The 18,035-nt window shown below is 38.0% G+C and overlaps 1 protein-coding gene across 2 annotated transcripts in view; it reads left to right on the top strand.

Annotated features, from left to right (window-relative positions):
* LOC108716320 (adhesion G-protein coupled receptor D1) overlaps window positions 1-18,035 on the top strand; it is a 277,355-nt gene that overhangs the window by 35,375 nt on the left and 223,945 nt on the right. For both annotated transcript variants that reach the window (XM_018262431.2, XM_018262435.2), the window contains 2 exons: window positions 9,455-9,589; window positions 11,999-12,202. In XM_018262431.2, the coding sequence (XP_018117920.1) occupies window positions 9,455-9,589; window positions 11,999-12,202 (339 nt within the window). The remainder of the gene's footprint in view (window positions 1-9,454; window positions 9,590-11,998; window positions 12,203-18,035) is intronic.

Raw genomic sequence — 18,035 nt, 5'->3', positions numbered from 1 at the left:
TTGGCGGTATTGGCGGCAATGGCGGGTGCGTTGGCCGGCTGAACACAGGTGCCGATACATGTTGTTGCCCTACTGATCCCTGCGGGCTGTCCTCCCTGCTTCTTCTAAGTCTTATTCTCCTACTGCCTCTCTGACTCTCCGTCTCTCCATCTGAACTACCCTCCTCTTGCTCTCTTCTACTAGGCACCCACAAAACATCAATCTCCTCATCATCATTCTCCTCAGATGCATCAATTTCTTCTGACACATCACAGAAGGAAGCAGCAGCGGGGACCTCCTCCTCATCACTCATTATGTCCATCTCTATCGTGTTCTCTGCCAGAATTAAATCTGGTGTAAGGTCCTCATCTCCTTCATCTTCTTCTGGCAATAATGGTTGCGCATTACTCAGTTCAAGAAACTCATTGGAAAATAACTCCTCTGACCCCAGTGAAGAAGGGGCACCGGTGGTGGAGGAAGTGTTACGTGGGGTGGCCATAGCAGTGGAGGATGAGGAGGATGTTGTGGTAAAGTTAGAAACGGTAGAGGATGGGGTGTGCTGTGTAAGACAGTCAACTACCTCTTCAGCATTTTGGGAGTTCAGGGTCATTGGCTTTTTAAAACTGGGCAATTTGCTAGGGCCACAGGATTGCATAGCAGCACGGCCCCTAGCACGGCCTCTGCGTGGCGGCCTGCCTTTGCCTGGCATTATTTTTAAAAAAACAACAACAACAACAAAAACTCAGTTGGTTTTTCTGGAAACGATAATACACACAGCTAGATGGCGGGTTGAAGAAAACACTGTGCAAATAATGCCTACAAAGTCAACGTATACACTACTACAGCGGTGGATACGGATTACGTAAAATATATGAATGCTGCTTGAAAAAAAGTAACTCAAGTGGTTTTTCTAGAGACGATAATATTATCAATATTTAGACAAAATGTGAACAAGGTCACACAGCTCGATGGCGGGTTGAAGAAAACAGTGTGCAAATAATGCCTACAAGGTCAACGTATACACTACTACAGCGGTGGATACGGATTACGTAAAATATATGAATGCTGCTTGAAAAAAAGTAACTCAAGTGGTTTTTCTAGAGACGATAATATTATCAATATTTAGACAAAATGTGAACAAGGTCACACAGCTCGATGGCGGGTTGAAGAAAACAGTGTGCAAATAATGCCTACAAGGTCAACGTATACACTACTACAGCGGTGGATACGGATTACGTAAAATATATGAATGCTGCTTGAAAAAAAGTAACTCAAGTGGTTTTTCTAGAGACGATAATATTATCAATATTTAGACAAAATGTGAACAAGGTCACACAGCTCGATGGCGGGTTGAAGAAAACAGTGTGCAAATAATGCCTACAAGGTCAACGTATACACTACTACAGCGGTGGATACGGATTACGTAAAATATATGAATGCTGCTTGAAAAAAAGTAACTCAAGTGGTTTTTCTAGAGACGATAATATTATCAATATTTAGACAAAATGTGAACAAGGTCACACAGCTCGATGGCGGGTTGAAGAAAACAGTGTGCAAATAATGCCTACAAGGCCAACGTATACACTACTACAGCGGTGGATACGGATTACGTAAAATATATGAATGCTGCTTGAAAAAAAGTAACTCAAGTGGTTTTTCTAGAGACGATAATATTATCAATATTTAGACAAAATGTGAACAAGGTCACACAGCTCGATGGCGGGTTGAAGAAAACAGTGTGCAAATAATGCCTACAAGGTCAACGTATACACTACTACAGCGGTGGATACGGATTACGTAAAATATATTATGGCTGCTTGAAAAAAGTGACTCCGGTGTTTTTTCTGGAGACGGTAATATTATGGATATTTAGACAGAATGGGAACAAGGTCACACAGCTCGATGGCGGGTTGAAGAAAACAGTGTGCAAATAATGCCTACAAGGCCAACGTATACACTACTACAGCGGTGGATACGGATTACGTAAAATATATTATGGCTGCTTGAAAAAAGTGACTCCGGTGTTTTTTCTGGAGACGGTAATATTATGGATATTTAGACAGAATGGGAACAAGGTCACACAGCTCGATGGCGGGTTGAAGAAAACAGTGTGCAAATAATGCCTACAAGGCCAACGTATACACTACTACAGCGGTGGATACGGATTACGTAAAATATATTATGGCTGCTTGAAAAAAGTGACTCCGGTGTTTTTTCTGGAGACGGTAATATTATGGATATTTAGACAGAATGGGAACAAGGTCACACAGCTCGATGGCGGGTTGAAGAAAACAGTGTGCAAATAATGCCTACAAGGCCAACGTATACACTACTACAGCGGTGGATACGGATTACGTAAAATATATTATGGCTGCTTGAAAAAAGTGACTCCGGTGTTTTTTCTGGAGACGGTAATATTATGGATATTTAGACAGAATGGGAACAAGGTCACACAGCTCGATGGCGGGTTGAAGAAAACAGTGTGCAAATAATGCCTACAAGGCCAACGTATACACTACTACAGCGGTGGATACGGATTACGTAAAATATATGAATGCTGCTTGAAAAAAGTGACTCCGGTGTTTTTTCTGGAGACGGTAATATTATGGATATTTAGACAGAATGGGAACAAGGTCACACAGCTCGATGGCGGGTTGAAGAAAACAGTGTGCAAATAATGCCTACAAGGCCAACGTATACACTACTACAGCGGTGGATACGGATTACGTAAAATATATGAATGCTGCTTGAAAAAAGTGACTCCGGTGTTTTTTCTGGAGACGGTAATATTATGGATATTTAGACAGAATGGGAACAAGGTCACACAGCTCGATGGCGGGTTGAAGAAAACAGTGTGCAAATAATGCCTACAAGGCCAACGTATACACTACTACAGCGGTGGATACGGATTACGTAAAATATATGAATGCTGCTTGAAAAAAGTGACTCCGGTGTTTTTTCTGGAGACGGTAATATTATGGATATTTAGACAGAATGGGAACAAGGTCACACAGCTCGATGGCGGGTTGAAGAAAACAGTGTGCAAATAATGCCTACAAGGCCAACGTATACACTACTACAGCGGTGGATACGGATTACGTAAAATATATGAATGCTGCTTGAAAAAAGTGACTCCGGTGTTTTTTCTGGAGACGGTAATATTATGGATATTTAGACAGAATGGGAACAAGGTCACACAGCTCGATGGCGGGTTGAAGAAAACAGTGTGCAAATAATGCCTACAAGGCCAACGTATACACTACTACAGCGGTGGATACGGATTACGTAAAATATATATGAATGCTGCTTGAAAAAAGTGACTCCGGTGTTTTTTCTGGAGACGGTAATATTATGGATATTTAGACAGAATGGGAACAAGGTCACACAGCTCGATGGCGGGTTGAAGAAAACAGTGTGCAAATAATGCCTACAAGGCCAACGTATACACTACTACAGCGGTGGATATGGATTACGTAAAATATATGAATGCTGCTTGAAAAAAGTGACTCCGGTGTTTTTTCTGGAGACGGTAATATTATGGATATTTAGACAGAATGGGAACAAGGTCACACAGCTCGATGGCGGGTTGAAGAAAACAGTGTGCAAATAATGCCTACAAGGCCAACGTATACACTACTACAGCGGTGGATACGGATTACGTAAAATATATTATGGCTGCTTGAAAAAAGTGACTCCGGTGTTTTTTCTGGAGACGGTAATATTATGGATATTTAGACAGAATGTGAACAAGGTCACACAGCTCGATGGCGGGTTGAAGAAAACAGTGTGCAAATAATGCCTACAGGGCAAATAATGCCTAAAAGGTCAACTTATACACTACTACAGCGGTAGTAAAATAAAAAAAAGTAAAATAAAAAAAAATGAATATTAAAAAAAAAAATTAAAGTTGGTGCTGCTGAACTACTAGGAGCAGCAGATTAGCACACCAGTCCCACTCCCCAACACTGCTAGACTAATAGCACTGGGCTCTTATAGTAGTAGTAGTAGTAGTAGTAGTAAAACAACAAAAAAATAAATAAAAGCAGTCCTTACAAGGACTACTGTTATTGCAGCAGTCAGCAGATGAGATCAGAAGCAGGACAGCTGCCCACTGCAGCTACATACAGAGCACTGCAGTAGAAGGTAGATTACTAGCCAGCAAAGCTACCTAAGCTAAAATGTCCCTCAAACCCCTGCAGACTTCTGTCCCTCCAATAACAGAGCAGTATCAAAACGATTACTAGCCAGCAAACTTTCAACTGTCCCTGAAATCACTAACAGGCAGCAGCTCTCTCCCTACACTATCTCTTCAGCACACACAGGCAGAGTGAAAAAACGCTGCAGGGCTTCGGTTTTTATAGGGAAGGGGAGTGGTCCAGGGGAGAGCTTCCTGATTGGCTGCCATGTACCTGCTGGTCTGGGGTGAGAGGGCAAAAAAAAGCGCCAACAATGGCGAACCCAAAATGGCGAACGTCGCGCGACGTTCGCGAACTTCCGGCGAGCGCGAACACCCGATGTTCGCGCGAACAAGTTCGCCGGCGAACAGTTCGCGACATCTCTATTTGTTACTTCAGTTGATGGAGGCTGCTGTGAGAACCCTAGAACTTCCACCACTTGAAGGGAAATAGATGTACTGTACGTGATGCAACTATGCAAGCGTTCGGCACAGCTTTAAATGGAAGTTCCTATGAATGCCTTTTTTTTTTGCTAAACAACCGCGGCAAACTTTGTGCAACTGCAGGTCACAAAAGAACCTATGTGGCCCTGGTTTAAGTCATCTACTATTAAATGTTTTTTTTTATTCCCTTATTATAGTTGAATGTGTGCACCTATGCCCTATCACTCTTTCTTTATCTAAACCAGTGGTCCCCAACCAGTAGCTCGTGAGCAACATGTTGCTCATCAATCCCTTGGATGTTGCTCCCAGTGGCCTCAAAGCAGGTGTTTACTTTTGAATTCCTGGCTTGGAGGCAAGTTTTAGTTGCATAAAAACCAGATGTACTGCCAAATAGATACTCCTGTAGGCTGCCAGTCCATATAGGGGCTACCAAATAGCCAATTACATCCCTTATTTGACATCCCCATGGACTTTTTCATGCTTGTGTTGCTCTCCAACTCTTTTTCACATTTAAATGTGGCTCACGAGTAAAAAAGGTTGGGGACCCCTGATCTAAACTATACATGAAATCTTTCCTGATATGGTTTTGTTATTCAAATCATGCACATAAAAAGGACTCATTGGGTCATTCTGTACTTTTTCAAAAGCCATGGCTCACATTACAGTTTGCTCTGCTTATTCAACTTATCCAATGACTGCAACATGTGGCTTGTGTTGAATAGATCAAAGAAAGCCTGAACATAAATCACAGTTTAAAATGAGTAAAAAAGGTGGTGTTGATAAAAACATGACACAATACATGCCCCCTCGTATATTTTCACCAATATTTTAAAACTTATTTCTTGAATAATGATATCATGTGACGTGACTCAAACTGCTTCATTATTTACCATGTAGTACATGTTTCTTTAGTGAAATTGTAGCTTTATTAGGCATTACTGCTATTTGTACTTATATTTTCATCATTTTTAGGAAAGCTATCTGCTGCATGTGTGTATGTATATATTAGTGTATGTATATATTAGTGCATTGTGAAACCCGTGACCAGTTTTCTCATTTTACTTATTGTTTGTATAAGTATTCATTATCCGCATTATAATATTAGAATTTTCATAGCTTATGGGCCTTATTAATGAAACAAAAGCAAAGCTCCATTTTTTTGTTGCATTATGTTGCACCCTGCCTGCAGGTTGTGCTCTTAGGTGCAACTCTTTGCACTACAGAATGAAGACCTGCTCCGTTGCCATGAATAAAGTGCTGTCTGCATTTGGCAGCACTGTATTCATGAGAGAAGGACTAGAGAAGTACATGGGTGTCATTCGGTCATTTGTGCTAGATAGATGTCAGTGGGCACAAGACTCTAGATTGTAGCAAGGGGCAAAGAGCAGCATAGATTAATATACTATGAGCATTGAGGCTTAGAATGGGCCATTGTCGCACATTCAGCTTGTTTCCATAAGCATAAAGTTATAACTGTAGTAGTCTAAAAAAATTGTATTGTTTTCATTAGAAACTCCAATATTGCTAAACACTTTTGCGAGGCAATAGTCAGTTCAGCTGTATGTGAGGCAGCAACATAGGGTTAAAAACCTACTGGATTGTGAAATCCCCTATTGGGGTTTCCCTCTATTTTTTGTTAGGAAGTCTTGATACCTTTAACCCGGATACCTGGGAGGACATGTTCCTTATTGGCCTGTATGGGTGGTGACCACTTCCTGTGATAGGTTAAAATAAAATGTGGGAGCAGGTTTCTCCTCCTCTTTGGCCTCCACCTGTGGAACAGGGTGGATGGTGCTGAGGAAAGGACCAAAGTGATGTTAGGCCCTCGGTGAAGTTGGGAAATAGGGCCCTGTGAATACATAGGTATTATATAGTGGGCTTTGATGAAGTCTGACTCTGCCCCCAATTTGCATCATTTCCCTGAAGGTTTCACTGGAGGTGATCCAGGTCCACTAAAGTTTGTCAAAGACGTAAAGTGTGATTCCTAGTTCCAAGTGTCAGTGTGTGTGAGACACTCTGTAATTTAATGTGCCTTGCCCACTTTACCTCAGAGAAACCATGTACTGAGTATCATTGTGATTATTAATAAATTATTACTTTGGTTAAGAATTCTTGACATCCAGAAATCCTATTTTGAGCAGCTGAGAGGTATAGTTTTGTGTCACCTCTTCCTTCCTACACACTGTATTGCGAAAGAGCCCAGCGGAGAGAGACTGATGTAACCATTGCTCTATACCAGTTAAGTAGAAGCTAGTCCAGATTGGAAAAATAAGGGTTACTGCATTTATTGACCTGCAGAGTTAGGGTTAACTAGCCAGCTGTACACATTGTGTCCAATACAAAGCACTGGAGACTAGGATTCTCTGGCATTAATATAGGATGGTTGATGCATTAATGCATTATGTGAAACAACAATATTGAAAACCTAGGTAACACAGGTTAAAAATAAAGATACTTGTCTATTGTGTTCTACCTTTTTTAAGTGAAACCTACCTGTCTGCTGGATAAGTCCCTGGATCAGCTTTGTACTTAGAGCTATTTTCATTATTTCTATATTTCTTCTTCTGCTTAAAAGCTGTCCAACTCCTTCTCAAAGCTATCTAATGTATCTGCCAGTATAACTGATTCATTAAGAGAATGCCACAGCTTCATAACATTCACTGAAAAAAAAAAACCCTTACAATATTAAGATGGAACCTCTTTCTTCTGATCAGAATGTATGCCCTTTTGTCTGTAGAAAGGACCTTCTGGTAAACAAAGTATCAGTTTATTGCATTGACTCCTTATATATTTATACATAGATATAATATACCCTCTTAGCACGTCTTCTCCAGCATAAACAACCTCAACTTGCCCAATCATTCATTATAATTGATATTCCAGCTAAGTTACTCTTCTTTTGACACTTACTAATTCAATAATATTACATTGAAGCAGTGGAGACTGCACGGCATATTCTAGATTTGATTGGAGGAATATTGATTTTATTCCATATGATCTCAGCCTGGTAATTACAGTATAGGCCCCTACATTTGATGTCTGTGGTTAGCTAGTTGCTATAATTAGAATTAGTCTAAGTCTGAGTTGAAATTATTCTCCTTCTGTATCCATTGACCTTATTTCTACACTTGTAACTTCCTCTGGCCTCTAAGTTCCTGTTACACAACTACCTCCAGACTGCCATCAGCCATCAATCAAGTCTTAGATCTATGACATAGATGATGTTTTGATCGGTACTACTTAAAATAATGATTTTATCTGCAATCTGCCATTCAGAGCTGTCTGTTTTTTCAATGTAGTTGTAGTCATTTGACCTACTACATATATGAGGGACAGATTATATTAAAATGATGATGTCATACATTGTGGAGCTCTAGAGCAGTTTGGGGGTTAGGAAAATATCTTGAAGGCTCACATCTGGCTTGAGATCCTCCAACCTGATGGCCCTGCCCAACAGAGCTCTGCATTGCAGCTACCACTGCTACAGGAGCTTACTAACATAGGAGCCTTTGAACCAAATTTGGGATAAAATTTTTTGCAGAAAATACTATTCATTAGGGATGTACCGAATCCACTATTTTGGATTCGGCCAAATCCCTGAATCCATCATGAAAGATTCGGCCAAATACGAAACTAAATCCAAATGCAAATTAAGGAAAAAGTGGGAAAACATTTTTACTTCCTTCCTTTACAATGAAAAGTCATGTGATTTCACTTCTTACCCCCTAATTTACATATACAAATTAGTATTTGGTTCTGCCAGGCACAAGGATTCAAGGATTATTCCTGGTGAATAAGGCCGAATCCCGATCCGAATCCTGGATTTGGTGCATCCCTACTAATTATACAGCTTAGTTACCATCAAGTACAGGGTACTGTTTTATTATTACAGAAATAAAGGGCAATTTTTAAAACATTTAAATTATTTGCTTAAAATGGACTCTATAGTAGATGGCCTTCCTGCAATTTTGAGCTTTCTGGATATCAGGTTTCTGGATAAGGGATCCCATGCCTGTACTACTTTTCTATGCACAGTATGGACATCTCCAGACAGACTCGCTCTACAGTTCTTGGCTGTTGATGTTATGTTACATTCATTAAATTAATGAGCATAAGTATTGTAAAGAGTACACAGATTAGCTTTAACAATAGACAGTCAAAATTTCTGTCTTTTTTTAAATAAATTATTAAACGGAATAAACCAGTGAAAACCTAATTCTGAAAACAATTCGTTAATAGCTCCTCAGGATCTCTAAGCCTTGAAAAATAGGTTCATGCAAATTAAAAGTAATACAATCGTATTTAATTTGAAAGCACTATAATTAATTATAAAACATAATGTTTCTTTCCAAGCTGAGGCTGTCACTATATTCAAGGGAACAATTCTTCCAAAGCCCCTGAAGATATGTAGAGCATGATAATGAGCTGAGAAGCATACATTACATAAGTCCTAATTCAAGTCAAATTTATAGTCCAAAGGAAATGAGTAAAAAAGAAAAGGAAATTGCTAGGGCTGAAGGTGGAATTAATCTATTTGAATGACCTGAAAGAAACAGATGGGAAACTCGAGGCGCTCCAGGGATGGACAGATTAATTGCCAAACTGCTGGTGACATTATGAATATGAATGAAGTTCTGTTTTACACACATGGGACATGCACTTTTACGTCCATCTAAAGTCATATGACTATAACTTGTGCTCAATAACAAATTTTGAGGTCATTGTTAACAACTGCTTAAATGTAAAGGACTTTAATGTGTTTCTAAAGCTTATATTAAACCTAAAGGAAGTATCTTTTTATCATCAGCGAAAAAAGTTTGTTTGTACAAGGATTCAACTTTGTTCTCTCCTTCTCAGAGATCGTAGAAGGGACAGTGAACCAGGGAATTTTCCTGAATGAGAACCTCAATGAACCCAATGGATTTTCTCTTTTATACTTTGGAAGCTACAAAAATTCCTGCATCAGTAACCCAAGTATTTGCGGGCCTTCAGGTCAGTGTAATGAAAGGGTGAACCTTTATATTTGATAAATGCAGGATAAATGATTTCTGTTGTACTGCTAGTAAATCAAATACAAGTACCCAAGTAATAGTAGAATTAAATATATTTACTTTCGCAAATATAGCTAGTTCAGCATCATTGTGCATGATGTTCAGGTTCCTGAAAACCAAGTGACGGTCCAAATTTCCTTGTATCAATTCATGATTCTGAATTGAAAAATAAAAACTAAAATTAAACTTAAATTGCTAAAATATCTCCAACCAGTTTCTTCTCACAGGATATTGCAAGCATTAGACACCTCCGTTATATCTGCTCTATCTGCTCTCCTGACAATTCTCTCCCACCAGCAAGGAAACTTTGGGCTACTTAAGAAAACCAAAGCGACATGTAGTTTTTAGATTACATGTGTTGGGAATGCATTTTCAGGAGATTAGTCACCTGTGGTAGAGCAAATTTACTATAAATGATGTAGAAATGACTAGAAATAATCTCCACATCTGCCATGACCCTAAGAATGATTTCTGGGTAACCATAGCTGTGTTTATTATAGAATGTTTTGCCAGTTATATATGTATACAGGCCTTTAAGGTACCAGTAGGCCCAGAGCAATGATTCCATTTGTGGGACGTCACCCCAGTGCCCCAAGAATTGTGTTATAGAACAGCCCTCAAGTATGGAAGGCACTAAAGAAATGGTCTACCCTTACTGAAGTAGGCATGATCCCCAGGTGTGCCACCCAGAACCAGCAGCCATAGGAGTAGATACACAGTAAATGACAAAATAATTAAAACAAAGAGATTAAAATGATCATGATGTGGGACTCTTCCAGGGTTCTGCCGTCTCTTGTGGTTACTTCTGTCATAATTTATACTACATAAAAGACCCTGGAATATATATATATATATCACGGAGACTGGACTATTAGCTCATGTAATAGCTGCCTTCTGCCCTTTCTCTGCAACTGCGCTGACAATTACAGAGTCAGCACACATGGGGCAGATTTTGGCGAGGCAAACATAAATGTATTCACTTAGAGAATCTATGTATGATGGTTCAAAAAAACTAATACAGAATAACAATATCAATATAGTTTGTGATTGGGTTTGAAGAAATAAACTAATGGCTTGGATATGGCTGAATATGTATGCATGGAAAATGTAATAAGTAAATAGGTTAGCTTTCTATCTTTCAGTTCAGATATTCAGATAGACTTGTATACATCTCTTAAATAGTTATCTCTTAAGTAGCCTGTCATTTCTAAATATTCTGTAGACAGGTTTCTCTTATCATGTTAGCTGGAGCAATAGCTTGTCGCCATTTTTTGCAGTGCTATGATTCTAGCTCAAACTCACTTGAGGGCTATGGTTTGTTATAGTTCAATGCAGCATACATCTGCAATTATTACTCTTTGGCAGACTGGCATTTGTTTTCAACTGAATTCTGCCAAGATCAACCAGGGACACATTAAAACAGCTTGGTATTGCCTGTTGTTATGTTTCTCTGCTTAAAGGTGTGAGCTGGTCAAGGGTGTTAAATTAGATCAAAAGTGAACATCTTCATTTGACTAGAGCTTAGGGTTCCCGCTTTTCCCTATAGCTGTGGCTATATACATATATGAATATGGTATCCGTTATCCAGAAACCTGTTATCCATTAAGCTCCAAATTCAAGGAAGGCCATTTCCTATAGACTCCATTTTAATTAATTAATTCACAATTTTAAAAAAGATTTACTTTTTCTATGTAATAATAAAACAGTACATTGTACTTGATCCCAACTAAGATGTAATTAATCCTTATTGGAGACAAACCCATCCTATTGGGCTTAATTAATGTTTAAAGTTTTAGTAGACCTAAGATATGGAGATCCAAATTACAGAAAGACCCCTTATCTGTAAAACCCTAAGTCTCGAGATTCTGGATAACAGGTCCTATACGTGTATACGCTTTTTTTTGGAGGAACCACATTTCTAAACAGGGGTACAAATGTCCTTTCTATTTATCTAGTAAATCTTTGGACCTAAATAATGTTCACTTTGAGAGATTATATAGATGCCTATGGTCTATGATGCCACCCAAGGAAAGTAAGTGTAATCATGAAAGAGACCGTCTGAAGAAATGAAAACCAGGTCTGGACTGGGAATCAAAATAGGCCCTGGCATTTTAGATACACAGAGACCCAAACAGCCCCCCACCAGCCCAATAAATAGTGATGGCAACTTACAGCAGCCTCTCTGGCATTTGCCAGAACCCACAGATTGCCATTCAGGGCCTGATAAAAACTAGGATTCTTATAACACACAAAGCTGTCAACTTGCTTTGTCTTAACTCAGTTTCAGTTAAAATGCTCAAAATATTATATATACATAAGTTCAATAGATGTTTTTTTCATTCCTTTCTAGGAGTAACATTTTCCTTTTTCTGGAAGAGCCAAAACCAAAAGGACAGCAATCAAGATCACCATCAGAATAGAAAGCACGCACGTGCATCAGGGAAAAAAGTGACATCTAGCGGATTTGAAGTCTTCTCGGATGAAACAGAGGGTTATGTAGTTGTTTACAACCATAACAAATCATTGATATGGAAAGCAAAGATCAACCCCCCAGGTACCTAACAGCAGCAATATTTGAGGCACCACTGACTATAAGCATTTATAAGGATAATTATTTAAAACCTGCATGCAGCATGGTTTGAAATGAATTTCAGCCAACTAGTTAAAAAGAACCAGAACAAGTCAGATAACCTGGGGTTGGTGTGGCGCTGCCTGCCCTTGAAAAGTTTTGGAAAAGTACAGTCATTTTTAATTAAAATATTATGTTTTCAACAAATGTGTGTATGAATGCATTGAGCACATTTTTATTTGTCGAAGTTAGATTCCCATGCAGACTCAGCTTTCTGATCTGTAGAGTGTTAGAGTGTTAGTACATATTTTGGTGCACAGAATGTGAGCTTTGACAAATGTACGAGGTAGTAAGAGCTGAGCATGATATTGATGGATAACTGTTAGATCTGGGATGAGATTAAAGAGGTTTGTTCACCTTTGAATTAACTGTAGAAAGTGATATTCTGAGACAATTTGCAATTGGTTTCATTTGTGGTTTGTGGTTTTTTAGTTTTTAATTCAACAGCTTTGCAATCTTGTTGCTAGGGCCTTAATTACCTTAGAAATCATGCATTAATATAAAAAAGAGACTGGAATATAATTAGGAGAGGACCTGAATAGAAAGATAATAAAAAGTATCAATAACTATACCTGTGTAACCTTACAGAGCATTTGTTTTTAGATAGGGCCAGTGACCCCCCATTTGAAAGCTGGAAAGAGTCAGAAGAAGGCAAATAATTCAAAAACTATAAAAATAATAAATGAAGGCCAATTGAAAAGTTGCTTAGAATTAGCCATTCTGTAACATATAAAATGTTAACTTAAAGGTGAACAATCCCTTTAGAACTGTATCTCTTTAAGAAAATGTTGTTGATTTAATAGTTTTGAAGACATCCCTGGTGCACATTTTTAATACTTAAACCTTCTAGGCTACAACCCAGGCACCTGCTTCTAATAAAAGATACACCCTTCTGTTCTATGCCATTTTTTTTCTATATGTTAGTGTTTGTTTATGTGTTATTATATATATATATATATATATCATTATGAATCCACAAATTCTTCTAGCATATTAAGCAATGTACTATGTTACTGTCTCCCTATCTCATTTTGTTGAAATCAGTTAATATCTCTGCTGCCTGCACTTCTGCAAGTTTAATATGTTACATGGGGAAAAAGTAGAAAAATAATACATAAAATATGCTCGGATAAGACTGTTCAAATAAAACAGGCCAATTAGCATTTTTTCCCTTGCAAATTAGACTTTTTCAGCTAATACATATGTTAAAATGAGTAATCATTTGCATACAGGCTGTACCCAAATATTTCTGTATGTTTATGCCCATATTTTTTAATTTGAAATTAGCTATTCACTGAAGACTATGATGTTTTGCTTACCCTTAATATTTATTGAGGTATAAAGAGGCCATATTTTATTAGTTTTAATGTGCTTGGGGAAAAAAACAAAAACTCAGTTTTATGCTAGGCTGAAATACTATATATATATATATATATATATATATATATATATATATATATATATATATATATATTGATAAGGAGGGATTCACTACTATTTATTTTTAAATAAGGAGTAAAGTACAAAAACATAGCATATTGTGTGCAACAAATTATATACAGTATATATATATATATATATATATATATATATATATATATATATATATATATACTTCCCATATTTTCATTTGCTTGCTTGCCTAAGATTGCTTGCCTTGACATTGTCCTTTAACAGATAGTAGAATAGGATAATCAGTTTTATCAACTAGGGGTGCTAATTTGTGGCTGATTATGGAAAGTATTCCTGGTGAACCAAACAGCTCACACTCATATTTGCATGTGCACTAGTCGTGTAAAAGAATGCCTTATTATTGTCAGGGTTTCAGATTTTTTTGGGTAGTCCAGTATATTGTTTGTGACTTAACATTGTTAAAAATATATGAAGATCACATCAATCATTATGTAGTAGTTTTTAGCAGATATTGGTGTCTAGTCCATGTATCAACCTACTTGGCCATCAGACTTTATTTAAAGCGATATCTAGGACAACAGATGATTATTCATCTCAAATCTCATCCCAAGTCGGTTTTTAGGCTTGAAATCTCAACTTCAATGTTTTCAAAGGGCAAATACAGACATATAGAAAAAATTGATTTGCTTTAACACATATGTAATCTGGTTTCCCTAAAGGGAATGTCAACCCAAAAAATATTTTTTCCTAATAAAATAAAACATAATTCTAATCTAATTTGCTGAGATTTGCAAATATACATTAAGTACAAATTCTGTATGTTTTAAGTTACCTGTATGTTATGCTATTTGTCACTTTCCATTCTCTGCCCTTTTGGCTCAGACTGTTAATACAATGTAACGCAAGGCAGCTGATTAACCTGTCTTTGCTGGGGGACTAAGACTTTTGCAACATTGTTTAAAAAGTAACAACCAGGAGTTACTCAAGTGCTGCTTTCAATAGCAAGGGTTTTTACAAATAACATTAAAAGCACTGAACATTTTTAATAAATGTATACTGGAAAGTTGCTGAGAATTATGTTTTCTTTTATTAGGAAAATATTTATTCTGGGGTTGACGTCCCATTTAAAATGAGCAACTAAGAAACATTCAGAATGCTCACAATAAGCCATGTCCTCATCCTATATAGTCTGAAAATGAAAATAAAGTGTCAGAATGTAAAAATTTTTAGACTCTTTTCTGTCAGAACTTGATAGGATAGCCACCTCCCTAAGCCATAAAATAACCAAAGAATATCTAAGCACTTGCAAACATTGCCTTATCTATTATCTAGTAATGTATCGGGCAAATTTACTAAAGGGTGAAGTGGCAAACGCTGGCGAGCACTTTGCCGATTTAATAACGGGCGTAATTACTGCCATAAAAAAGGAGATAGACTCTGGCGCAACTTCGCACTCTAACACCAGGCGGATTTTCGCACTGGCAGTGAGCATTACTACGCAAATTCACTAAGTTTTTGATTTTACTGACCGTTACCTCTATCGCCAGACTTGCCTTCGCCACCTCAGACCAGGTGAAGTACAATAGAATGGATAGGAGTTTGTAAAAAAAAAGTTGAAATTTTTTCTAAATCCCAAAAAACGCGTCTTTTTCTTTTTACAGGGTGATAGGCTGAAAAAGATTGAAACATTTTTTTGGGGTACACTCCTTCCCCCCTACATTTGATAACATATGGCACATAAACTATACTGTGGGCACATGTGTAGGGCAATTTAAAAACTCTATATAATTTAATTAAGGTTCCCTGGCCTTGTGTAGTGTAATGTATTTGCTGCAGCATACCGGTATACGCCCATTGTACTTTAACTGCACGCTGTATGCTAATTAGCTAATGCGCAACTTCGCAAGCGTTCGGTACCCTGTGCACAACTGCGGATCTTCGTGAATTAGCGCTGTCCAGGCGAATTTACGCCTGGCGAAGTGTTGCGATGTGCACGAAGCCAGTGCTGGCGAATTTTCGCATTTAAGTAAATTTGCCCCTATGTGTTAGTGTGTGAGGTCTGTGTCTATTCGAGTGGAGTATACATCGTTTTCAGTGGATCCAGTGTAAATGAGGTTCAGATCTTGTATTAATATAGAACAAAAACTAAAATCTAGCCTGAAAAGACACAAGTCAGGGCACAGTCTGTCTGGAAATAGTTTTATTGCCTTCCATGTATTACTTTGAATAGCCTGAGTTAATCTTTAACATAGAGTGTAAAAGTTTTTAATTATACCACAGGAAATGTAGTAATCCCATTTTAGTTCAAGTTCAAACAGACACATGGCAACAGGGCCTTTAATTGTACTGTAAAAGTGTAGGATTTACATATATGAGTATACATGTCCAATCTTTTACATGAATGATACATATTTTAACAAAAGCCTTAAAATACCTCTGATGAGTAGACGTTAATTATACTACAGGATTGTAGACTTCCAAACAATGAGACACACGTGTAAACATGTAGTGGAGATAGAATTTAATCTCTGATCAGTTTTTTCAGGATTATACAGGCCTAAAATGATTATTAATGAAGATTTTATTTGCTAATTAATGTTTCAGCAACAACAACCCTCAATTTTGCCCTTAGTTACTATGAAAACTGGCTGCTGACACAGGGGCAGATTTACTTAAAGGGGTGGTTCATCTTCAAACAACTATTTATTTTTAGATAAATCACCAGAAATAACGACTTTTTCCCAATGACTTTCTATTTTCTATGTGTCACAGTTTTTCTAATATTGAAGTGTAAAGTGTAATTTTTCACCTTCTGAAGCAGCCCTGGGAGGGGGGGTCGCCGACCCTGTAAACTATTCTAAATGGATACATTTAGTTGATACATTGCTTATCTTTGTCCCTGCTGAGCAGAATCTTTGGGTTTTATTAAAGGCAGCTGTTAGAATTGATACAATGGTTGCTGATACTCCAGAGATACTGCTGAGAAATATATCAACTAAGGGGCAAATTTACTTATGGTCGAATATCGAGGGTTAACCCTCGATATTCGACTGCAGAATTGAAATCCTTCGACTTCGAATATCGAAGTTGAACGATTTACCGCAATTCGTTCGATCGACCTTCCCCATAGGCTAACATTGACTTTGGTAGGTTTTAGGTGGCGAACTAGGGGGTCGAAGTTTTTTTTTAAAGAGACAGTACTTTGACTATCGAATGGTCGAATTGTCGAACGATTTTTAGTTCAAATCGTTCGATTCGATGTCAAAGTCGTAGTCGATGGTCAAAGTAGCCAATTCGATGGTCGAAGTAGCCAAAAAAAAATTTGAGATTCGAAGTTTTTTTTATTCTATTCCTTCACTCGAACTAAGTAAATGGGCCCCTAAATGTAACATAAAGCACTCGATAATCTCATCTAGTTCGGCGCTGTTCCAGGACACGATTAGCAGACTACAGCTTCAGTGCAAAAGGTAGGCTTTATTTCAACACACACATGGTTGGGATATACAGCGGTGGGTGTGCAGGGCTGATTGACCCACCGCTGTATATCTCAAATTTCAATGGAGGAATACGTAGAATCACTACAAATGCCTGGGAAACCTTCAAAACATCAAATAAAAATGTGTTTTTGCCCTACACATGTGCCCACTGTATAGTTAGGTTGCCATGAGTTAGGAAATGTAGGGGGGAAGGAGGGGAGCCCCAAAAATGTTTTCGATCTTTTTCAGCCTATCACCCATAATATAGAAAACACGCCAGCGTTTTTTGGGACTTAGAAAAAATGTGAACTTTTTTTGAAGCAATCCCTATCTACTCTATTGCGATTCGCCTGGTCTGAGGTGGAGAAGGAAGTCTAACGTAAAAGGTAGCGTTCAGTACAATGCGCGCGTTAGTGAATTTGTGTATTTATGTCTGTAGTGCAAATTCGCCAGGCGTAAGGGTGCGAAGTAACGCTAGCGAATTTACGCCAGCGTTCGTTAGTGAATTTGCGAAGTAACGAAAATGACCAACGCTAGTGAATTGACGCTAGCGTTAGGCGCTTTGGCGCATAGTGAATTTGCCCCTCAGTGAGAGACATTTTAAACAAACCACCCATATTCTTTCGACGGAGAAACCCTCTATCTATGACTGATACTGGTGCGTGCAGGCATGTGTGTGTGTGTAACATAATGAAATTATGCTGTGTATGATGCTTCATATAAAACACATACTGAATGTAATCAAATCATCTCATTCTACTTCATTAATTTTAGTCTCTGGAATTAAGTAGAGAGGCATCGCCTAAACTAAAGGTATAGCAGGAAGTACGTAACGTGACAAACATATGTTTACTTTCTAGCCTCCTAGA

This window comes from Xenopus laevis, chromosome 1L (assembly GCF_017654675.1).
Source record: "Xenopus laevis strain J_2021 chromosome 1L, Xenopus_laevis_v10.1, whole genome shotgun sequence".
In the NCBI taxonomy this organism is placed as follows: Eukaryota; Metazoa; Chordata; class Amphibia; order Anura; family Pipidae; genus Xenopus; species Xenopus laevis.
This window is presented reverse-complemented; position numbering and strand designations above follow the sequence as displayed.